Genomic DNA, 25,182 nt, shown 5'->3' on the forward strand with positions numbered 1-25,182 from the left:
TTCTTGTGAAGAACAGCTTGTCAGCATCTTTATTATGTGGGACAATGTAAATTTGACACAGTCTTCTTTGTGGGGTGAGGAAGAGAGATCCTAAGAAAGAAGGAGATAAAAAGGATTCAAGTTTGTTTATTGAATTTCCCTATGTGCTAGATACATGGGTCATAAGAAAGATGGTACATACGTTATTCCATAAATTGGTATTATCCTTGAGTAGTCATCAGTAAGTAACTTGCCAGGTCACATAGCTAAGCCCAGGTCTCTCTGATGACTTACTTTTGTTCTTTTCCCTCCTAAGATCTTTTATAGTTTATATTAATATATTCATTTGTTTACTTTTTAAATGCCTCTCTCCCTGTAAGCTTCATGGGGGATCAGACCATGCCTATTCTGTTTATAGCAATAGTCATGCACCTCTTAACAATTGGGATACATTACAAGAATTGTGTCAATAGCAGTTTCATCATTGTGTGAACATCATAAAGTGCACTTACACAAACCTAGATGGGGACAGCCTACAACACACCTTGGCTAGTATATCCTTTTGCTCTTAGGCTGGAAACCTATACAGCATGCCACTGTACTGGATACTTCAGACAGTTGTAACAAAAATCTTAAATATTTGTATATCTAAACATGGAAAATATACAGTAAAAATACAGTATAAAAGATGAAAAATGGTACACCTGTATATGGCACTTACCATTAATGGAGCTTGCAGGACTAGAAGTTGCTCTGGTGGGTGGTGAGTAGATGTGAAGGCCAGGATATTACTATACATTACTGTAGACTTTGTAAACACTGTATACTTAAGCTACACTAAATTTATAAAACATGAGATTAAATCAGGCACAAGGGAAAATAATCAAGAGATGCACTAAACACGAGATGTTTGAGGCTGCTGCTGGTGCATACTGTTTTATGGCAAACTTTTATAAGTAGAAAGAGTACACTCTAAAATAACAATAAAAAGTATAGTATACTAAATAAATACATAAACCAGTAGCACAGTCATTTATTATCATTATCAAGTATTATGTACTGTATATAATTGTGTGCACTATTTTTTTTTGTACAAGCTTTTTTAAATCTTGTGTTTTGTTTTTTTTTAAAGATTTTTATTGGGGAAAGGGAACAGGACTTTACTGGGGAACAGTGTGTACTTCTAGGACTCTTTTTTCCACGTCAAGTTGTTGTCCTTTCAGTCTTAGTTGTGGAGGGTGCTGTTCAGCTTCAAGTTGTTGTCCTTTCAGTCTTAGTTGTGGAGGGCGCAGCTCAGCTTCAGGTCCAGTTGCCGTTGCTAGTTGCAGGGGGCATAGCCCACCAACCCTTGCGGGAGTCGAAACCAGCAACCTTGTGCTTGAGAGGACGTGCTCCAACCAACTGAGCCATCTGGGAGCTTAGCGGCAGCTCAGCTCAAGGTGCCATGTTCAGTCTTAGTTGCAGAGGGCGCAGCCCACCATCCCTTGTGGGAGTTGAACCGGCAACCTTTGGAGTTAGGAACATAGAGCTCTAACCTCCTAAGCTACCGGGCCGACCCCACGTGCACTATGCTTTTACACAACTGGCAATGCATTATCACCACAAACACATAAGTAATGTGTTGTGCTACCGCATTACATTGTGCACTTCTCTGGGCAATGGGAATTTTTCAGCTCCATTATAATCTCAATGGGACCACCATTGTTGACCAAAATGTCATCACGTGGCGTGTGACTGTATAGCTAAAAAAGACATATGTATGTGTGTGTGTGTGTGTGTGTGTGTATACGTATATATACATATATACGTATATATATGGTAAGAGTGCGCATGAGTGTGCACAGAAGCGTGCGCAGAAGCGATCAGGCAGGATTGGTTCTTCCAAGGTCTAGCATCTGGAAATGTCATTTGGGATAACCCGGCACATAAACAACTGGATATGAAGACATGAAAAAAAATGCGTGTGTGTGTTGTGTGTGTCTCCAAATAAAACCCATCACAACCATTTCTATGGCCAAAGGCATAAAAGCACAAGTACCCTCCCAATCCCAACCAGCAACAAACATTCTTCACATACTATATGAAAAAACTTTATATTATTATTATTATAGATAAAATAATCTGTCTTTATAAAATATTGACTGACTAAGCGGTGTATAAATATATGTACTTGGTACCTAACACAATTCTTGGCCCATAGTATGTACTTAAGAGATATTTGTTGACAGAATGAATGACACCAAGTCACTATTCTCTTTCCACCATTTTATGCTTCCTGTGACTTATGCAGAGACTGATAACAGGATTGTTGTTATTTTTTTGAACATAGTCCCTATTGTTGCCCTTTTATATTATGATTCTGTAGATTCAGATTTAGTATGGTCACCCTTTATCCCATGTTGTTTTCTGCCATGCTTGTGGTGATTGAACAAAGTTAGTCATCCTGTACATATGACAGAGGAAGAAGAGTGGTATCACTAAGTGTGGTCTTTATACTGGTACCTTTGGAATTTTACCTTTGTTTTGTGAAACCAAAGCACAAAGTTATTTGTTATGTTTGAATTGTGTTACGAGTAAGGTTGTTGGTTTTGTTTTCTAGATTTTCTTGATAGCTGTCGGGCCAGCACTCTCTTAGCAGAACTGGATGATGATGAGGACTTGCCTGAGCCAGATGAGGAAGATGATGAGAATGAAGACGATAATCAGGAGGACCAAGAATACGAGGAGGTTATGGTAGAGAGACAGTCCCCATTCTCCTTACTAAGAGAGGCTGTTAGGGACTGAAATGAAGAGAGGGAAAGCAAAGTCCTGGTTAAACTTTGAAGCAAGGAAATACAGTACCAGTATGAAAAATGGGGTTAATTAAGAAAAATACTTTTAATCTGAACATTTATGATTCTCTTTTAAAAGAAAATAAGTTGGTTATATTGAAAAATACTACACTGTCACATGCTGATGTTTTAACACGTTTAAAAGTGTGAAGAACTGCACTAATTTGAAAGCATACAATTTTCATGGTTCTGCAATAATTACACATAAAATTTTTAGTGCCTGCTGTTTTGCAAGCAGTATCTGTATATTATCTCATCATTCCTTACACAGAGCTATGAGGTATAGGCATAGGAAAAGTAATTTGCCCTAATTAATAAGTTAAGTAGAAAAGTGGGGGCCCAAGCAAACTCAGGCAGTATGATCCAGAACTCCACATGTTAAACCACTATGATTATCTTTGAGTTAAAATTTTGCCTGAAAATATTCTTTATTGTAACTTGTATATTTTTTTGTATTTCTTATAAAATATTATTAGATTTCAAAAAACTTCCTCAGTTGAGTTTTAATGGGACGAAGAACTTCAAGAAATGCTTTTAGTATATGTCACTTAGGAAATAGTACATTAGCAAAGTTTTTAGCGGCTATTAGTATATGATGCATGATAAATTTAAAACATTCATTTTATAAAGCTTTCCTGAAGATGGCTAATGAATATGAAGATTTTTAACGAGTTTTGGTAATATGGGTTGATATTTTTAGGTCAAGACTGCATGGGGATATATATGGATCAATAATTAGACATGTCTCTTCATATTTTTAAACTTCAGATTCTGAGACGCCCATCCCTGCAGCGGCGAGCTGGCTCCCGTTCCGATGTAACACACCACACTGTCACCTCGCAGCTCCCACAGGTTCCTGCTGGAGCAGGGAGTCGACCTATTGGGGAGCAGGTACAGTCTTCGTTTTTATCTTTTATCTTCCTTGTAGTGTATTTTTTCCCCTTCCACATTAAAGCACCAACCAAAATGCTTAGAAAAATATATGGAGGAAGGAGAGGGAGTGACAAAACAGAGTTAACACAAAGAAACTTCCCCAACTGCTTGGGTTCATATTCCAGATAGAGTCTTGATTGCTCTGGCATAATGCCTGCAGGAGTTTCTTACTTGAAACCCGTTCATCTTGGCCTTTGGTTAGCAGTAAATATATAATAAAAGGGTTAATAAATAGCTATTATCTAAGACTTACAATTTTCATAGTAGCAGTAGAGGTAATAATATTAGTCTATTAACTTACATTTATTGATCATTAATTAAGTGCTGGACACTTTTTTCAATACATATATTAACTAATTCAGTTTCTTTTTTACATCCCTATGAGGGTTATTATTAGCCCCAATTTTCAGATGAAGGGATTGCAGAAGGTCACACATAGATGTTTTGGATCCAGGATGAAAACCCAGACATTCTGGCTCCAAAGCTGTCAAATGTCAGTTTTATTTGTTATAAAAGTTAATTTCAGTTAATGTTCAAAATATAAGGGTCTATGTGTGTGCATAGAAATACATACGTAATTGTTATTTTTAAATTATTATATCAGACATTTATAATTTATTGATCTCTTTTGTTGATAGTAAAAGTGAAGAATAGGAGAAAAAGTTCCTAAAAAAAACTTTTATTATGGAAATTTTAAAACATGCTAGAAGTAGAAAGAACAGTGCAGTGAATCCGCAAGAACTCATCATTTGACTTTAACAGTTATCAGTACCTTGTCAAAGTTGTTTGATCTATTTGCCCCATAGTAATTTGAAGCACGTCTCAAGCATTACATCTTTTATATGTAATTCAGTATATAATGCAATTTACATTTTTAAAAAAGCAACCTATTTAAAAATAATTATAGGTTCACAGGAAGATGCAAAGAGCATCTTTGGGTAAAGAGCTCTTATGTGCCCTTTGCCCAATTTCTTCCGATGGTTACATCTTACACAATTAAGAGTACACTATTAAAACCAGAAAATTGACAATTATACTATGTATGTATATTATTGTTTGTCACTTTATCTCCTGTAGATTTGTATAACCACCACTAATGCAACTCTCTTTTGACAAACTTAAATCATGAGAAATGTATGTACCTATAAATATATTTATGTTGGCTCATATTGTGCTTCAGAAATATGGCTAATGAAGGAGGTGTAATAGCTATATGGAGAAGTACTTAAACATATCTTTTTTTATAGATAGCTCATCACTTTCGCAATAACAAGAAGTTTTACAATGTTTATATGTGAAATTTTCTTTTAATAGGAAGAAGAAGAGTATGAAACTAAAGGAGGACGCCGGAGAACTTGGGATGATGATTATGTGCTAAAGCGGCAATTTTCTGCTTTAGTTCCTGCTTTTGATCCTAGACCTGGTCGTACTAATGTGCAGCAGACAACTGATCTAGAAATTCCACCTCCAGGTATAGTATATTTTAGTTTTTGTGAGTTAATTTTAATAGATACCAATAGGATAATTATGTACAATTAGGAAAGTAAAGTGCTACATGTGTATGCAGGTTATAAATACAAGTTTTCAGGAAAAACTGTATCAGCCACAAGTCCTTAAAAAATACGGGTTTTTTAAAAGAAGCAGATTGCATGATTTTAAAAACACTTCTGTATTTGTGTCATTTTTCAAAAAAGGGTTCATTTACAGGTAGCTAATTTGTATTCTGTTTTCACTGGATCAAAATTGATAAGGATTATTCCTAATTATCTTTTATTTTGAAAAGGTATATGGTGGTTTTAGTTATGACCTCTGGCTTCAGTCAGCCTCAGTGGCAGCTCCACCTCTTACAGTACTATTTTGGGTGTGGTAAACACACTGACGGCCCCCCAAAGATACGCAGATCCTAACCTCCATATCTGTGACTATGTTACCTTTACCTGACAGAAGAGATGTTGCAGATGTGATTAAATAAGGATTTTGAGATGGGGAGATTATCCTGGATTATCTGGTTGAGCCCAGTGTATCACCAGTTTCCTAATAAGAGGGAAATCGGAGGCTCAGAGTCAGAGAAGGGGATTTGACTAAAGGTACAATGGGATGTTATGCAGTGAATAAAATATTTTGGAAGCTCTATTTAATGATATGAGGAAAAGATTCCTGAGCTAATAATAAAGAAGAGTACACCACCAAATACATCGTGAACCTAATGGTATTTGTGTATGTGTTTACCTCATAACCCACTCACTCATTCAGTATAAGCAAAAGGTTGACAGGTCATTGACCGAAGTATATGATTTTCTCTAGATGTGGAAATATAAATAATTTGTTTTCTCATTTATAAAAATAAAATGTCTCCAAAATGTTTACATAGTTAGCATGTGTTCCCTAATAAAAATGAAAGATCCATATCATATGCATAAGTTCTACTCTATAATATGTCTTTAAGTAATCTAGGTGTATTATTCCCATTAAAAAAAATGTTGAGGCCAGGAGTCAATTAGCTGACATCTTTAGCTAATATATGGCAGAAGCGTTTAGATTTCGTGTAGTGTTGTCTCCTAGTGCAGTGTTCTTCCTGGACTGCTTGTTTTAGTGTAATTGTTTTTCACATCTTCCATGTTTTTAGGAACACCTCATTCAGAACTCTTGGAAGAAGTTGAATGTACTCCGTCACCTCGATTAGCCCTCACTTTGAAAGTAACGGGTCTTGGAACAACTCGTGAAGTTGAATTACCACTCACTAATTTTAGATCAACTATCTTTTACTATGTACAGAAATTGCTTCAATTGTCCTGTAATGGCAGTGTGAAATCAGATAAACTTAGGCGTATTTGGGAGCCGACATACACGTAAGAGATTCTTCATTTAACTTCTAAGTAGATGTTTTCATAGTATATGAGCCAAGAAGCATTGCATTTCTGTATTTTGGACTATAGGAACAGAAAAGATTTGATTTTTGTTCTCTTGATTTACAAGAACAGGTAAGATAATTTTTGACTCCTGATGTAGAAAGATTAAGGTTTGCAACTGAAAGGAACTCTAGAAATAATCTAAAGTAGTTCCTCACATAATAATTGTTGAACTCTTTGACTGGCATTGTGTGTGAACTACTAAATATTTTCTATTATTTGTTTTGGAATCTGAGTTAAGCCTACCTCTCTTTGTTCATTCATCCCTTCAACAAATAATTATCAGTGACCTTGGGCAAATTTATTTAACATTTTAGTGCCTTACTTTCCTAATCTGTAAAATGAGAGTGGTTGTGAGGAATCAATGAATTAATATGAGGTATGAACAAAAAATACAATGTCTAAATGTAAAAAAAATTATTACAGTAAAAGACACATTGCCATTAACCCCCTCAAAAATGCTCCTCCCCCCCTTCCCCCCCACTTCGAACACACTTATCCCATCATTCTTGCCACTTTCTGAAGCAGTTCTGGAAGTCCCCTTTCATGAGTCTCTTTAGCTGTGTTGTGGCTGCCTTGATGTCCTGAATCATTTTGACTTTGGGGAAGAGCCAGAAGTCTTGTGGTGTAAGATCCGGTGAATAAGGTGAATGAGGACACAATAATGGTTTTATTTGACAGAAATTGCTGTACCAAAAGTGATGTGTGACACAGAGCCTTTTCGTTGTAATCACAAAATATGTGAATGCTGCTGCCGAGTTCCATCCAACAAAAAGGCAGGGATCTTCAATACGGAAAGTGGCGCATAGACCTTAGTAACAGTGTGTGACAAGTTACAACTTGTTCGGTGCAGTCAGTTGGGTGTGAGCCGTGGTTGAGAGAAGGTGTGTTTTAAAGTGTGCTGTAAATCATCCTCCATCATGACAACGCTCCATGTCACACATTGCTTCTGGTATACAGCAGTTTCTGTCAAATAAAAACATTACGGTGTGTCCTCATCCACCTTATTCACCAGATCTGACACTGTGATTACTCTTCCCCAAATCAAAATGATTCAGGACATCGAGGCAGCCACAACTGCACAACTAAAGACACGAAGAGGATTTCCAGAACTGCTTCAGAAAGTGGTAAGAATGATGGGATAAGTGTGTTCCAAGCGAGGGAGAGTATTTTGAGGGGGATAAATGGCAATGTGTCTTTTACTGTAATACCATATTTTGCCATGTATAATGTATACTTTTTTGCCCAAATTTGTGAGTGAAAAATAAGGATGTGTATTATACATGGGTAGTAACTAGTTCTGTACCTACATAAATATTTTAAATTCTTTTATTTATGCTTGTGAGTTAAAAGTGTAACTCTAGAAATCAATAATGATATCCATATGCAAAATAACACTCTGGAATATGATAATCGGTTTTGTGGTACTTACGACAAACTTACAACGATGAACAGTTCTTGGCCTTCTATGAGGCGTACATATGGTAAATCTGTTACTGGTACAAAGAATTTCTTGTACCTTTTTTTGTGTTTTGTGATTATTTGTTACATAAAATTTCTTGTATGTAATATGTTAAAAAATAAATGCCAAAATTCCTTTGTAATACAAAAAACAAGTACCTAAATGTAAACAATTAAAAATTTGAATTAAAAAATTAAAATGAAAGATTATTTTCCCTGAAAGTTTGGGCCAAAAGTGTGTGTGCGCTGTATACGTGTGCATTATACATGGCAAAATGCAGTGAATTTTTTTTTTAAATTTAAACATTTACCATATTGTTTGATTACACCTTGTGTATGTGAAGAGTTGTCAGTACTCTGCAATGTAGAAAGTGCTCAGTTTTACCTACAATAATTATTTTTATAAAATATATTAATATATTTATATATTACATTTTTATATTATATCATTTATATAAATGATTATAATGATCCTTTTGTAACTTTTGTTAGTATATTTTTCTGATGTGTGCTTAACAACATTGATTATCTTATATAATGGCCAATAAATTAATCTAGGTCCTTTTGAGATAGAACAGAAGGTCATCATGGTAATTCCCCCACACTTTCAATTTTTGTTGGAGTTTAAAATTTGATCTCAGCTGCCTTACATGAACATTAGCACTCCTGGTCTTTGTTATTCTTGTCCTTCTTTCCATCTACACACAGAAACAAACCATTCTTCATTTCATTTTATTTTTATTACAATATTTGAAAGTTGTAACACATGATATAGCATGTTACTTCATATCTTTGAAAGTTCCAGATTTGATGTGTGTTTTCTTAACAATAATGCTAAATTTATGAACGGTAACTTTTTCAGGAATAAAAGTCCTGGTGCTTTCCAGTATGTTTAACAAATACTTTTTCTGATAAATTCTCCTTGAATTCAGTTTAATGTAAGCATATGGTTCATGAATGGCATCATTCATGTATTTTTTTTTAAAAATCGAAGCCTTATTGGAAATAAACACAAATAATTTATGAATTAACTTGAATAATATTTTCATGTTTAGAATCATGTACAGAGAAATGAAGGATTCTGACAAAGAAAAGGAAAATGGAAAAATGGTAAGTTACTTCTTGGTTGTTTAGTAAAGAAAACAAAAACAATCATGAACATGGAATTCTTTAAATTAGATTAAATGCATGATCTTGAAGCTACTTTATGTAATGCATGTGAAATAGCACAGACTTCATAATCAGGAAAGGCCAACATTTGGTTTTTGCTATTGTAGGGTTGTTGGTCTATAGAGCATGTGGAACAGTACCTTGGCACTGATGAATTACCAAAGAATGACTTGATAACCTACCTGCAGAAGAATGCAGACGCCGCTTTCCTGCGCCACTGGAAATTAACTGGCACTAATAAAAGTATTAGGAAAAACAGAAATTGTTCTCAACTCATAGCTGCATATAAGGTATAGATTGGCATCAAAACACTGTTTTGATTGGGAATGCTTTGTGCTTTGTTTTGCAGCTTGTAAAGATTTTTAAGGAAGAGATGTTTATTGGGACATACTAAACAAATGAGGTCGAATTAACATTTGTAATATACCAATGCTAAAATTTCAAATTTGATTTGTGGGCATTGGAATCTAAGTGCATAGTTTTATCTGGTTTATAGTGATTTTATTTTATTTGGGAATTTTAATTACTTAGAATGTATTAATTTTCAACTTGGGTGATACTGTTTTTATTTTAAAAAGAAGGCAATTCTTTGAAAACTTCCAGCCTTTTCAAAGTAATACTAAGAGGATGATACATTGTTTGTCTTGAAAATGTGGTTAATGGCTAGTTTTGCTAATTGCTTCCTCAGGATTTTTGTGAGCATGGTACGAAGTCTGGCTTAAACCAGGGGGCCATTTCTACTCTTCAAAGTAGTGATATTCTTAATTTGACAAAAGAACAACCTCAGGCCAAAGCAGGCAATGGACAGAATTCTTGTGGAGTAGAAGACGTTCTTCAGCTTCTGCGTATTCTGTATATAGTTGCAAGTGACCCTTATTCCAGAATATCCCAAGAAGGTTTGTAAGAAGCCTGTTTCATTTCTATGACATTTTTAAAAGCAAGTCAGTTTATATTTTTATTAATTTTATTAATTTTACAGAAGGTGATGAACAGCCTCAGTTTACTTTCCCACCAGATGAATTCACTAGCAAAAAAATCACAACAAAAATTTTGCAGCAGATTGAGGTAATAAAATCAGATAGTTGAACTCTACTGTTAGACTTTTCTATCTCCCACCGTCTCTCCCTTCCCTCTGATTCAATAATTTGGGCCATTATATCTATTGCATTCATTTCTTTAATTATTAATACATTTAAGAATTTACTCCTTTTTGTCTTTTTAAGTAATGCCTTAAAACATTGTTATTTGTTAATTTTCAGGAACCATTGGCATTGGCAAGTGGGGCTCTGCCAGACTGGTGTGAACAGTTAACCAGCAAGTGTCCTTTTCTAATACCATTTGAAACTAGACAGCTTTATTTCACATGTACTGCATTTGGTGCATCAAGGTAGGAAGTGTATTGTTTTGTAATTTTAGAATAAAATTTTTTTAACGTTATGTAAGCTCAAAATGTACAAATACTTTAGATCAAGACTGATGGAGGGAATACATTACCTTATTTTCTTTTAAAGAGTTGTCAGTATTTAAATATTTTGTTTCCAATTGGATGTATGTTCTCGTGGAGTAGTGTAGGTTGAAGTACAGTCATCCTTTGGTATCCGCAGGGGATTGGTTCCAGGACCCCGAGGATACCAATTTTCATTGATTCAAGTCCCTTAGTCAGCCTCTCTATCCGTGGGTTCTGCATCTGAGGATACGAAGGGCTGACTATACTGTTTTCTATCAGCATTTACTACATAGTTCTTTTTTTTTTTTAATCCTTCTGGATTTTATTTTTTTTATTTAAAAATTTATTTTATTGTGTTTTTTTAATATTAAGTGTGTTTTTCCAGGACCCATCAGCTCTAAGTCAAGTAATTGTTTCAATCTAGTGTGTGGTGTGGCACAGCCCACCGGCCCATGTGGGAATCAAACCGGCACTCCTGCCACTCAGAGCTCGCGCTCTAACCAACTGAGCCATCTGGCCGCCCTGTACTATACAGTTCTCAACTAGCTTACATAAATGATCAGTTGCTGACAGTCCCGGGAATACCGATTAAATGTTTGCAGATAGCTTTGATAGCATTGAAATATATCTACCTCCTGGCCATTGTTCTCTTATTAGTATCTAATACACTACATATTTTACTTACTTATTTTTGTTTTTCTGTCTCCTTCCACTAGAAGAAAGATTCATGAGAGCAGGAATTTCTGTTTGTTTTTGTTTACCGCTCTAGCTGCAGTTCCTAAAGCAGTGGATAGCACATTGTAGATGCTCAATAAATATTTGTTGAATGATTGACTATCCAGAGTCTTTAAAAGTAGATATGAAAAAGTTATAATTTAAAATGGAGTTGTTTTCCTGATAAGTTATATTGTTGTACCATTTTATACCACTTAGAAAGCATTTGTATACATGGAACTAGAGGCCTGTTCTGACAAATAACATTGGTTATGATTTCTGTTTTATAGATGAGGACGTTCTCTAAGTACTTAGCTATTGCCTGAGGTTACCAAAAAAAAAAAAAAAATGTAATGCACGAGCGTAGATCTTTCATCTTCTTACTTCAAGATTCTTTCTTCCACTCTAGATGGGTTAACACTGAATTGCTAAAAAAGAAAATATTTTAAAATCATAATACTATTTTAATGATGGCTTTCAGTTTGTATCACAGTAATAAAGATAGTTTAACCAGTTTTTAGTTTCTGATAGTTCTGAAATGTCTATTTTTATGTCGTGGTTTTATATAGCATACTGTTGCTGTATGCTACAGTTACATAGATATTTTTTTTTTATTTCAGAGCAATAGTGTGGTTACAAAACCGACGTGAAGCCACTGTGGAGAGAACAAGGACCACAAGTAGTGTAAGGCGAGATGACCCGGGAGAGTTTCGAGTTGGTCGTCTCAAGCATGAAAGAGTAAAAGTTCCACGTGGTGAATCACTGATGGAATGGGCTGAGAATGTCATGCAGATACATGCAGATCGGAAATCAGTTCTTGAGGTACCTCATATAAAATTTGTATGTGTGCAGGCTTAAGAGAGAGCCAACCGATGTGTATGTTCCCTGCATAAAAACTGTAGTAGACAGAAGGGAATAGGGATTTCTTTGCCCACCATGCACAGGCCTCCTCTGGCAAAGCATCTTTCATAGGAGGTTGTCCGCTCACCGCAGGGTTCAGGGTTTTGTAATTTAATGAGCAGCAAAGAGTATCTTTACTTTTGAGATGGAAAGTGCTTGGTCTATTGAAAGAAAAAAGCCTGGACCAAATAATAGTATTCACAAAGGATTCTTTTTGATGCTCCAAATGTTGCCTATATATTAAGCTATGCTATTAGGTATTTCCATTTTTAGAGCACACTGTTTATATTGTTTCACTTAAATTGTGCTTGGTATTAGATCACTGGTCTGTATTGAGAGATGTTATAACAAATGGCAATATGAAATTCAATATATTTATTAGAGAGATATTATTGTGGGCATTGTTGATTATATGCTACATACATATCATTCCTTGTATGAGAAACAGTGGGAGAAATACCTCTCCTGTCAACAGGTGTGAACCAACCGTTTGGTTTATTTTTTGGATCACAACGAACATATTTTCAGGAAATATATAAGGCTTATGTCTTTCACTTTAGATTTTCTTTGCCTTCATCTTATTTTTCCTACCCCTCTAATCGAGATAATGCTCAATTTTTTATTTATTTGTTTTTTACTATGCAGTATATATTTTTGTAAGCTGCCTCAAATCATTTTTGAAACAGGTAGAATATAGGTAAAAACCTTTAAAGTGATTTGCTTAAAGTCAGAAATAAGGGGAAGAGTTTAGGTTTTGGTGTTAAATACCATCATTTCCTCAAGCAAACGACAACTTCTTTATCTGAATTTTGGTTTCCTTTGGTGTAAAAAGGAGATGATATAGTAGTCTGCCCTTATCCAAGGTTTCACTTTCTGTGATTTCAGTTACCCTCGGTCAACAGTGGTCTGAAAATATGACATGAAAAATTTTAGAACTAAACAATTCTTATGTTTTAAATTGTCCCCATTCTGAGTGAGACACAATATTGTGCCATCTGTGAATCATCCCTTTGGTATCCGTGGATATCTGTATATCCATGCTGTATATGTTACCTGCCCATTACTCACTTAGTAGTGTCTCAGTTATCAGATATCTTGAGAGCACCTTCACAGAACTTTTATTACATATATTATTATATTTTATTATTAGTTGTTCTTAATCTCTTACTGTGCCTAATTTATAAATTAAAATTAATCATAGTTATGTATACTCATATAGGAAAAAACAATATATATAGGGTTCGGTACTTCAACAGTTTCAGGCATCCACTGGGGACCTTGGAACGCATTCCCCATGGAAAATGAGAGACTACTGAAATCGGTTTTGTAGAGTTGTTGGGAGAATTATGGTATGAACATTGCTCACCACAGTGTTTAAACGTGTAATACCGTATAGAAACACAAAAAAACTTCCATGTCGCTTATAATATACTGCTGCTATAAAAAAGGCATATTTAGATTGGATATGACTAATTTTGGCAAGAATGGGATGATTTAAGCTCACCTCTCCCTATAAATTCTGTTCATATTTTAGGTTGAATTTTTAGGAGAAGAAGGAACTGGCTTGGGACCCACATTAGAGTTTTATGCTTTGGTGGCAGCAGAATTCCAGAGAACTGACTTGGGAGCTTGGCTTTGTGATGATAACTTTCCAGATGATGAGTCTCGTCATGTAAGATTTATTTGCCATTTTATGATTTGATTTGTGATTTTGCTTTTAGGAAGTGTTAAAAGTAGGTTATGCTTTCAGAACTTCAGCCAGGTTTTCTGACTCTTAATTTATTAAATTTATTATTGAATAATCTTGATATTATTAAAATATTTTTAAAGGATAATATTCACAAAAATAATTTAATAAAATGTGCATATAAATACATTTTGATAGTTAAATTGATGATGGTGTTTAATGTTTATGGATCTTTGTTTAATTTTATTGGCATTTCTCCTTCTGAAAAATTAGGTTGATCTTGGAGGTGGATTGAAACCTCCTGGATATTACGTGCAGAGATCATGTGGACTGTTCACGGCACCCTTTCCACAAGATAGTGATGAGCTTGAAAGGATCACAAAACTCTTTCATTTTCTTGGAATTTTCTTGGCCAAATGCATTCAAGACAATAGACTTGTGGACTTACCTATTTCTAAACCTTTTTTTAAACTTATGTGTATGGGTGACATTAAAAGCAATATGAGTAAACTGATTTATGAGTCACGAGGTGACAGAGACTTACACTGTACTGAGAGTCAGTCTGAAGCTTCTACAGAAGAAGGTCACGATTCACTCTCAGTAGGAAGCTTTGAAGAGGATTCAAAATCGGAGTTTATTCTAGATCCCCCCAAACCAAAACCCCCAGCTTGGTTTAATGGAATTTTAACTTGGGAAGACTTTGAACTAATAAATCCACACAGAGCCAGATTTTTAAAAGAAATTAAAGACCTTGCCATCAAAAGGCGCCAGATTTTAAGCAACAAAGGTCTTTCTGAAGATGAGAAGAACACCAAATTACAGGAACTAGTGCTGAAGAATCCGTCAGGTTCTGGGCCTCCACTGAGCATAGAGGATTTAGGGTAAGCTTTATATAAATATTCTTCAACCTAATGAGTTAATAAGTTCCAAAGCTTTTGTTTCTTTGTCCCCACTAATTTGCAATATATGAGTAAACAGTCTGTTAAGAACGATAACATGTTCTAAGAAATATTGTTGATTTGAACCTTTGATTTGTTAATATTATAAAGATAGCTCAGACTATCAGAAAATAGTTTATTGCTCAACAAACCTGAAAGATTATCTGATTTATTAAATGTGATACATGTATATATCTTGTGTAAAACAGTCCAAAGCCAGAAATATTTTGACAAATTTATTAGCTAATTAATTTATATAGCCTAACTTGGCAAAGCTCAAAATAGTTTGCTTTCTATGTAAGCCTATCCCCAATGGCTGCATTGACTAACTAAGGTGTTGCAGATCTTTCGATAAAATTATGTTGATTTGTACACATGTAATTATAGGCTTGGTATGTTTTACTATGATTTGGGGTTGACTACAAGGCTTGCTTTTTCTCCTCCCTTCCTCATATTCAAGGTTTGATGTGTGGTGGGGTGGTGGCACAGCATGAATAACTTTAGCGAAGCACTAGTTTCTTCTTGGTACCCTGATCTGTTGCTGGAAGGGGAGGTTCATGCTTTTGGCAGCAATGTTATATAAATTAAATACCAGTGGTAGCTGAATGTTAATGTAATCCTTTTTTCGTTTTCCCAGTTTAAATTTCCAGTTTTGCCCATCCTCAAGAATATATGGTTTTACAGCTGTGGATCTCAAGCCAAGTGGTGAAGATGAGGTAAAAATTTTGCTTTTGACAGGGTTTTAAGTTCATAATCATCCTCTCACCAGAGCCAGTTGTACTAGGTGCTCCTGAAGTATTCCTAGGCATTAACAATGATGTCGGCACATTTTCCTTTGCAGATGATAACAATGGATAATGCAGAAGAATATGTGGATTTGATGTTTGACTTTTGTATGCATACGGGTATTCAGAAACAGATGGAAGCCTTTAGAGGTAATTTTCAAGGCTCTTTAGCTTACTCCCTCTCCTTTTACTTTGAGAGAGTTGAAATTAAGGCACTGCTGTGGTCAAGAATTGCTGGTAATCTCTAGATTTGCCCTGTAGCTTTTTGTCTTCCAGATAACAGCCTTGCACAGGTTGGAACATTCACAAGCTGTAGCATACCCTCAGCTTGCTTCCCCTGAGTAATGGGGATCGACTTTTGGCCTCCATTTCATTTTTAAGTGGTCATAAGGTTGCATTCTTTCCACATTACATGATCAGGATGAATCAAACCATGTTAGAATGTAAATTCTGATGAAAATTGAAGGAAAATATTTCAGACTATTTATCACTTACTAGTTTTGAAAGTGGGAACATAGCTCTGGCTGGCTTCTAGGATGCCAAGTGCTGGTTGGGAAATTATTGAATTTGGTTTTTGACCATAGTGACTGAATATTCTCTCTCTGTTCACATTTGTGATTAAGTAGAGATTTCTGTGCTTAAAACCGTAGCACAGTTTTCACTTCAAGCTATTTAAAAATATTAAAATAGCAATTGATATTTGTATTTTCATATATTAATATTTTTGATTTGAAATTTGGTATTTTTAAATTATAACTTAGAAACTGAGTTGTTTTTGTTTTGTTTTGGTTTTTTTTTGCTGTGTGTATGATGTAGATGGGTTTAATAAAGTTTTTCCAATGGAGAAATTAAGTTCCTTCAGCTATGAAGAAGTCCAAATGATTCTTTGTGGAAACCAGTCGCCATCCTGGGCAGCAGAGGATATTATCAATTATACTGAACCTAAGTTGGGTTATACACGTGACAGGTATGTGTTGAGTATTTTCTAAGATCAACAAAATTGTTTCTGTCCCAAAATCAAATGGCAAATAATTTCTAAAGAACTTTGATTCACTGAGTTACATTCAGAAAGTAAGTGAGAAAGCAGTCAAGCGGCATATTCATTAATAAGACGGAGTTGACACAGAAAGACAGCTGAGTCTTGGTTAACGTCAGGATTCCTTTTCCCACTGTTTTCATTGTTCATTATTTTAAAAGTTGGATAAACTGTAAACCCTTAGGCTTTATTGCTTTTATAGTAACCTTTATTTTCAAATAATTTCAAATAAAGTTGAAGAATAGTAAAGATGTCCCCATAATTCCTTTACCCAGACTCACCAGTATTTAACATTTTTCTGTGTTTATTTATAGTATGTCTTTATTTATACACACACGTATACCTACATGTACTAAATGTGTGTATATGTATAGACACACTGGCACACTTTTTTTTTCTGAACAATTTGAGAATATATTCCATGTATGGCCCTTTACTCTGTAATACTTAAATGCATACTTCATGAAAATATGGACATTCTCCCATGTATCCATATTAGCTAGCAAATTCATGATGCTTTGCTATTAACTAATAGTGTCTATATTCCAATAATGTCCTTAATAGCACTCTCCTGACCCCTATACCTCCTGTATCAGGAAATTGCTTTTCATTGACTCTTTAAAATAATTTTTTATTTTTTTATTACAGTGACATAGAATATTATATGAGTTTCAGGTGTACAACATAGTGGTTAGACATTTATATACCTTACAAAGTGATCACACCAATAAATCTAGTACCCATTTGATACCATACTAAGTTAATATCAACAGTATTCCTCATACTGTACTTTACTTCCCAAAACTCTTTTGTAACTACCATTTTGTACTTCTTAATCTCTTCCCTTTTTTCACCCATCTTCTCAAACCCCCTCCCATCTGGCAACCATCAAAATATTCTCTGTATCTATGAGTTTGTTTCTGTTTTGTAACAATTTTGGGGTGCTGTTTTGCTCTTATCTGTTAATTCTATTAATACCTCTATTATAAGTCTACAATCTGAGAAAAACCTAAATAATTTAATGACTTCTGTTCGTCTTTTGTTCTTATAAATTCCTGACACTGATAACACATAAAAAATTAAATACAATGTCCATTCACAGACATACGCCCCCCCCAACCCTGTTGTCCAAATGTAATTATTAAACACATGCACACACACACATTTCATTCTTGAACATCTCCCATATGGATGATAAGTTATACTAGTCATATACTACCCAATAAAACGTACCGTTCACAGATACACATACAAACATGAATACATACCAACACGCTGAATTCCCCTTCTCCCCACAAACACACACAAATATATTTTTAAATTATCTTAAATGCTCTAAAATGCACACACACATTCCAGAATGCATAGATGCCCTCCAATTCTAAATGCACACTTTCAAATTCTTACCTAAATCATCCTTCCCACACTAAGAACACATACCCATTCACACAGAACCTAACAGACTCTCAGACCTACAGACATGCAATATAGAAATCTAGGGAAACTATAATATGAGCAAAAAAAGGACAATAAAGAAAATATTTATTGACATGCATACTAATACATCCCTCAATATTCCCTACACAAGTGGCACCTTTCAGAAAGCTGTAGATACCTCAGAGACCCTTAAAATATTTTTTTTTGGATTCTTTTTCCTTTTTGCTGTTCTGATTGGGTGTTTTATGCTACCTGATCTTATAAATCACTGATTCCATCCTCTGCTTCATCTACTCTGTTGATTCCTCTAATGTATTCTTTTTTAGTTGTTGTATTCTTCATTTTTGACTGGCTCTTTTTTGTTTTCTGCCTCCATTTTTATGTTTGCTATCTCTAAAGTTCTCACTGAGTTCACTGAGCATCCTTAGAACTAGTGTTTTGAATTCTGCATCTGGTAGTTTGCTTGTCTCCCTTTTGTTCTTTTTCTAGAGCTTTGTTCTATTCTTTCATTTGGGTCGTGTTTCTTTGTCTCCCAGTTTTGGCTGCTCTGTGTTTCTTTGTATTAGGTAGGGCTGCTATGTCACCCAGTCTGAGTGGCTTTATGTAGGTGTCCTGTGGGGCCTACTAGTGCAGTCTCCCTGATCACCTGAGTCAGGTGTGCCAGGTGTGTCCTTTGTGGGTTCTGTGCCCTCCTGTTGTACTTGAGCATTGGCTGGTGTTCGGATATCAGTGGGAGGGACTGATCCTCATGCTGATTGGCATTAACTAGAGAAGGAGCCATTGTGGGGCTGGCCCTGTGGAGCAGGATTCACTTTAGCAGTCTGCCCTTAGGGTGTGTCATTTGTGGAGGTGGTTGGGTGGTGCTCTGGAGTTTTCTAAAGCTGGCCACTGGGTGTGTTGGTTCTGGTATAGGCCAAGATCAGCTGCTGCCTGTGCCCTGCCCGGGGCCACTTGGTATGAATTGCAGTGATCTGCAGATAGTTGCCTCTTGTGCTAGGGTTAGAGGTATTGGGAGAGGCTAAGCTGTGAACCGAGGCCGGCTGCTGCTAGTGCTGGGCTTGTGGCTGTTTAACAAGAGGTATGTGGCATGCCGAGGCCAGATACTGCTTGTTTGGGGTTTGTGAACCTTTGAGAGATTTTAGGAAACTCGGCAGCATGAACCAAGACAGGCTGTTTGTATGGAAAAGCCACTGGAAGTGGGTAGAGTCTCAGGGAATCACCGGGGCAGAGCAAACAGTGTTATCCAGGTTAATGGAGACTCAGATATGGTGCCTGCTTAAGTCTGCATGGTGTGAGGGAGAGGGCTCAACACAGGAACAATGGCTTCTGCCTGTATTTCTGTCTGGGAGGAAGCTCTCGCTCCAGAGCCAGACAATTCATTTCCTCCCCGTATGTCCCTGGCATCTTTAGACCTGCTGCTCTAGCTCTGGAGCTCAGAGCAAGTGAGTCCATCAGCGAGTAAGTCTGTGCATGAAGCCCTGTAAGAGGAGCACCTGGGACTCCAGCCTCCCTCTCTCACCTGGCAGAATCTCTGTTTTCACAGCCAGAAGTTATGGGGACTTCTCTTCCTGGCACTTTAACCCTGGGCTGGGGAGCCTGGTGTGGGGCTGTGATTGCTCACTCCTTGGGGGAGGGCTCTGCTTCCAAGATAACCCTCCTGATTTTTAACCTCCACACGTGGGTGACCAGCCTGTTCCGTGTCTCTACCCCTCCTACCAGTTTTGATGTGACTTCCTCTGTATATACTTATAGGACTTTGTTCAACTAGATTTCAGGTGATTCCCAATGATTGTTCTGTAGTTTAGTTGTAATTTTAATGTGAGCATGAGGCCAGCACAGCATTTACGTGCCCTGCCATTTTGACTGGAAGCCTCTCTTATGTTTTTATTCTGGAACAATGCCTCAACTATTTTTTTTATACCACTGACATTTTGTATGATTACAAGGCCCTATAAGTACTTTTATTAAAAAGTTACCAAATTAATGTAAAAAATATTTATGAATAAACAGCAATTTTTTAAAAAGTAACCTTTTTATTGAAGTGTAACAGAGACGTGCACAAATTGCATGTACAGCTTGGAGAATTTTCACAAAATGAACACATCTGTATAACGTACCCAAAATAAGAAATAACTCCCAAAGTCTTCTTATTCTTTTCTAGTCATTAAAACACTATTCCCATTGATTAATTTTGCTTGCTTTTGAGCACTATTAAACAAAATCATGCAGTTAGTATTCTTTAAGTTCTGTCATCTTTTCATTTAACATTACAATAATGAAATTTATCTGCATTGTGGCTCATAGTTTACTTCACTATAATAAAAATGAATTATTTCAGATCCCCTTTGGTAATTTAGTCATATTTGGATATATTACGCATTTTGAGCTTTTCTGATTTCCTGGCTTTGTTGAATATTTGGTTCTTATTGAGGACAAAAAGTCTTGAATATATATATATATACCTATTTTTAAAATTTTAATTGGGGAATCTTGGGGTACGGTGTGTTTCTCCAGGGCCCATCAGCTCCAAGTCATTGTCCTTCAATCTTGCTGTGGAGGGTGCAGCTCAGCTCCAAGTCTAGTCACCATTTTCAAACTTAGTTGCGGGGGCACAGCCCACCATCCCACGTAGGAATTGAACCTGCAACCCTGTTGTTGAGAGCTTGTGCTCTAACCAGCTAAGCCATCTGGCTGCAGCAGCTTGTTATCTTCAATCTAGTTGTGGAGGGTGCAGCTCACTGGCCCATGTGGGAATCGAATCGGCAACCCTGTTCAGAGATAGCGCTCTAACCAACTGAGCCCTCCAACCGCCCCTTGAAGAATATTTTTAAAGTAGCTTTTATCGGCTCATTTCATACTTAACCAAAAGTCTCTCTGCACAGTGCTGTTGTTCTGACATGTGGATATTGTTGGGTTTTTTTTTGGCCGGGGGAGGTTCTTGCTGGCTTACAAAGCGATAATAGTGTTTTTCATTTAAATCAGCTGTCAAATCAATATAACTATTTTTCTTCTTTTAGCCCTGGTTTCCTGAGGTTTGTGAGGGTTTTATGTGGCATGTCTTCAGACGAAAGGAAAGCATTCCTGCAGTTTACCACTGGTTGTTCAACTCTACCCCCAGGTGGACTGGCTAACCTGCATCCCAGGCTCACAGTTGTACGCAAGGTACAAACTCTAGCTAACGGAGAATCCAGTTTAGTTATTTAAGGATTGAAAGAAATAAATATTTAAAGTCATGATCTTCTGTTATTTTCACTCTTCCGTCTGTAGGTTGATGCTACTGATGCGAGCTATCCATCAGTGAATACATGTGTGCATTATCTAAAATTGCCAGAATATTCTTCAGAGGAAATCATGAGAGAGCGCCTGTTAGCTGCTACAATGGAGAAAGGCTTTCATCTCAATTGAGCTTTGAAGTGCAATGGAAGACATCAGAGACTTAAAAATACCAGTGAAGCCTCTTGTGTTTATGTGCAGAAAAGTGTCTGATCCTCCACGCTGATGACACTTGCCTTTTTTTCCACCATTAAGGCTTTAAGAACATATGGAATAATTTCGTTAGCTGCTAATGACAAAACAAATCCTTTAACTACCCAGCCAGCAAGTATATAGCACAGAACACTGTATGTTGCTACAAGGGCTTATGCGACTGGAATAAGGTGGTCTACCTGACTGTTCCAAAGAGCAGCTTCTCAGATCTTCAGTGTTCACTGGTAAATTTCTAACAGTGTATTTGTGTAAAGTTTATTGTTTCATACTTCATACACTACAGTTGCCATCATTGATCCCTGTTTTGCTGGCTTTTAAGCTACTTGGTCAAAAATCCTGCTTCCTTAAAACTTAGAGAGTTAATGAGCATCTCAAGCTTTTTCTTTCTCTTTTTTTCCCCCCTTTTAATGATGCCTGCACTATCAGAGTATTCTAGTCTTCTCTCTTTGTTTGGCATATAATCATGCACAACCTTTTATTTCTTTGAGGTGGGAGTATATTTTTATTTCCTAAATGCCATACTATAAAGATCAAATTCTTAAGTGTGTTTGTGCAGCTCAAAAATAAAGATAATATTAAGGGGAAAAGAAAAAAAAAACACTGGTCAAGATGCAAGGCACACTTAAAGCAAGTTTTACTTTTGGTTGTATTTTCTTTGTATATTATAAACATTTATTTAACTTGTTGCAGTTTGAAGTAAAAAATTTCCAAAATGTATGCTCAACAATAATCATTAAAATGTTTGCAGCGTACAAAACTGTGTCATGTGACTATTTCACTGCAACCACCAGATGTAAGAGTTTCACCAGATACTTTTCATTTTGAATTGTTGAGATTTAATTTTTTGAAATTACTACATGAAGAAATGTATTTTTCTATAGTCAGTACACTTACTGAAACTGGAAAACTAGAAGAAATATGTGTTCACATGCTGAATCGGGATCCAACTGTTGTGTTTTGTCTTAAAGCATTTTCCAGCTAAAAATGGCCAAGTTACTTTTGTTAACTTTTAAAACTCCAGGTCCGCTACTTACCATTTTATCTGCAGGGATGTGTAAATCTAAGATCTAAGAATGATTTTTGAATGTGTTATCGCAAAAAGAAACCACCAGGATACTGCTATTTTCTGGTTTTGAATGAAGAAGGAGCTCTATTTCCATTTTCCAAACTCCTCTGATTTATTGTATCTGTACATTTAGGTGAAAGAAGTGTTGCTAGGCTTGATTTAGCCAAATGGCTTTTTTAGGAGTGAAAACCAGTTTTTTTGGAATTGCCCATTATTTACCTGTTTAAAAGGTACGTTCCCTTTCTACATTAGAAGAGATCTCCCACTACAATCATTTGAGTACTGTTTTTATTCTCTGCATGAGAATGTTGTGACTATGTAATCAAAGGCAGCATTTAAATAACCTATTGTTACCTTCACAGTTCTCTGTGAGAATAAAACTTAAAATAAAACATAATAGCAATATTTAAATGTATGACCTATGCTTTAATCCAAAAAATAGTGGTGGTGATTGTCTCAATAAAGTCGTGGATGCATGATTAAAACTTCATACCAGTATGAGAATTAAAATCCAGCATATGTGTAGTATTGCCATTATTTAAGTCTCTAAAATGTCTGTCAATAGCCAGCTTCTTCCAAGACTAGCCAAGCACAGGGGTCAGCAGTCTATGGCCTGCCGCTTGCTTTTGTATGGCCCACGAACTAAGCATGGTTTTAAATTTTTTACATGGTTGAAACAAAAAATTTTTATGATGTGAAAATTTTATGAAATTCAAATTTCAGTGTCCGTAAATAAATAAAGTTTTACTAGAACACAGCCATGCTTATTCATTTATGTATTATCTATGGCTGTTTTTGCACTACAGTGGCACAAGTGAGTAGTTACAGCAGAGACCACCTAGCCCACAAAGCCTAAAATATTTATTACCTGGCCCTTTACAGAAAAAGTTTGCTGCATCCTTACTACAGCAGGTTAAATGATGAGTCTTACAAGATCAGATAACTCTTTGAAATGTCAGGAGTCTTCCTGCAGAAAGAAAAGCCCAAGAATAAGGTAAAGCTGACCAATCTGAGATAAAAATTTCATGAGTGTGAGAATCACTTCAAGCTGGCAGTCACAGTTCAGCAATAAACTTGAAGTGAAGTGATGACACAGCCTGCAAGAACAGTCACATTACAGTTCACTTTGCATTTGTCAAGTGTTAGGGTCTCCACATATACTAGGTACTTGAGTATTTTTTCCTGTGTTGTCTACCGAGTATCTTTTTTTTTTAATTGTTAATCTCTCAAGGTACTAAAATCTGTGCCAAGATGTTATTCAAGTGCTATTTTGGAGTGACCCAAAAATTAATTTTGTTCACTCCCTCGTTACTTCTGGTGTACCAGTTTCAGCAGTTACCTCAATATGCTACTGATTAAGTGCCTACCAACTAGGACAGTGTTTCCCAACAAATGTGTCTCAGAAAGACCTCCGAAGCACTTTGATCTAGACTGGGCTTTCCCCAGACCGTGGCTACTAACGCCAAGGCGGGTCTATACGCAGCTGCCACTACTGGTCTAGTAGGTCAGAAGTGTTGCCTCTGCCTTCCTGAATGAGTCCGTTATTGACTGGTTGTCTGGGTCTTTGCAGGTGCAGACTTTGAAATATGTAAGTAGATTTTTAGAAACAGGTAAAGAATTTAAAACAAAATCCTCCCGACACACACAGAGGAAAAAAAAATCAAATTGTACCAAATGATTTTTCAGTGCCCAGAGTGTCCATTTATGTCCTTGTGGAGGATAGAGTATTACGGATGAAAGAGCTCTCGGAATTCCGTTGCATGGCACAATATCTTAATGTATCAAGACTTTATTTCCTCCATTGCACCTGTCCTCCTATCTGTACATGCCCATAAATATGCTTTTACTTAAGACAGTTCTGTATGTTCTGTTGACTGGGCAACAAAAGCATATATAAGAGTTTGGGTAGGGGGGTTAGAGCATTGTTCTGTAGCCACTTAGCAGTTTTCTTTGCTTTGAGACATTTTAGGAGAAGGGGTTGAAGGAGTAAGTTAGGGAGGAAAGATGGAGGATTCATTTCATACCACCGTGAACACAAATACCTTTTGCCTTCTACTTTTAACCTTTCAACTAAAGTAAATTTCATTTACAAAGTTTACTAGTCAGACAAACCCTTTATAATATGGCTTAAAGGATAGTTGTAAAGGCTCTCTTTTAATGTTTAACCATTTATTATTTGGTAGTAACATTCTCTATGGAAAGTTACTGATGGCATTGTAATTGCCAAGTGCCCATAAAATGGATATCACACTTTTACAAACTAGCAAATAAAATTTAATTCTGCAGTTTTCATTAGGTACATAATACAGTAAGTAAAATTTTAACTTTTTAAAGAAAAATAAAGCATTCAGAAGACCAAGTGCTATGTATGTTTAAGTTAATTTTAATCTTTTGGCTGATAAA

General features: G+C 36.0%; 2 protein-coding genes across 8 annotated transcripts in view; one reads left to right on the forward strand and one right to left on the reverse strand.

Moving 5' to 3' along the window:
- The window catches only part of HECTD1 (HECT domain E3 ubiquitin protein ligase 1), an 88,706-nt gene extending 65,169 nt beyond the window's left edge, over nucleotides 1–23,537 (forward strand). For 4 of the 7 annotated variants that reach the window (XM_081047793.1, XM_081047792.1, XM_081047795.1 and 1 more), the window contains 17 exons: nucleotides 2,579–2,712; nucleotides 3,579–3,701; nucleotides 5,058–5,214; nucleotides 6,370–6,592; nucleotides 9,169–9,223; nucleotides 9,391–9,573; nucleotides 9,972–10,179; nucleotides 10,263–10,348; nucleotides 10,543–10,670; nucleotides 12,065–12,266; nucleotides 13,879–14,016; nucleotides 14,305–14,912; nucleotides 15,607–15,685; nucleotides 15,811–15,904; nucleotides 16,571–16,721; nucleotides 21,245–21,389; nucleotides 21,495–23,537. In XM_081047793.1, the coding sequence (XP_080903919.1) occupies nucleotides 2,579–2,712; nucleotides 3,579–3,701; nucleotides 5,058–5,214; nucleotides 6,370–6,592; nucleotides 9,169–9,223; nucleotides 9,391–9,573; nucleotides 9,972–10,179; nucleotides 10,263–10,348; nucleotides 10,543–10,670; nucleotides 12,065–12,266; nucleotides 13,879–14,016; nucleotides 14,305–14,912; nucleotides 15,607–15,685; nucleotides 15,811–15,904; nucleotides 16,571–16,721; nucleotides 21,245–21,389; nucleotides 21,495–21,632 (2,852 nt within the window). In that variant the 3' untranslated portion in view covers nucleotides 21,633–23,537. The remainder of the gene's footprint in view (nucleotides 1–2,578; nucleotides 2,713–3,578; nucleotides 3,702–5,057; nucleotides 5,215–6,369; nucleotides 6,593–9,168; nucleotides 9,224–9,390; nucleotides 9,574–9,971; nucleotides 10,180–10,262; nucleotides 10,349–10,542; nucleotides 10,671–12,064; nucleotides 12,267–13,878; nucleotides 14,017–14,304; nucleotides 14,913–15,606; nucleotides 15,686–15,810; nucleotides 15,905–16,570; nucleotides 16,722–21,244; nucleotides 21,390–21,494) is intronic. The other 3 variants (XM_081047794.1, XM_081047796.1, XM_081047798.1) reach the window with 1 other exon arrangement.
- The window catches only part of AP4S1 (adaptor related protein complex 4 subunit sigma 1), a 50,689-nt gene continuing 36,170 nt past the window's right edge, over nucleotides 10,664–25,182 (reverse strand). The window contains exon 6 of the mRNA XM_081047809.1: nucleotides 10,664–11,872. The gene's annotated coding sequence lies outside the window, so the exon portion shown is untranslated. The remainder of the gene's footprint in view (nucleotides 11,873–25,182) is intronic.

This window comes from Rhinolophus hipposideros, assembly GCF_964194185.1.
Source record: "Rhinolophus hipposideros genome assembly, chromosome: 5".
NCBI lineage: Eukaryota > Metazoa > Chordata > Mammalia > Chiroptera > Rhinolophidae > Rhinolophus > Rhinolophus hipposideros.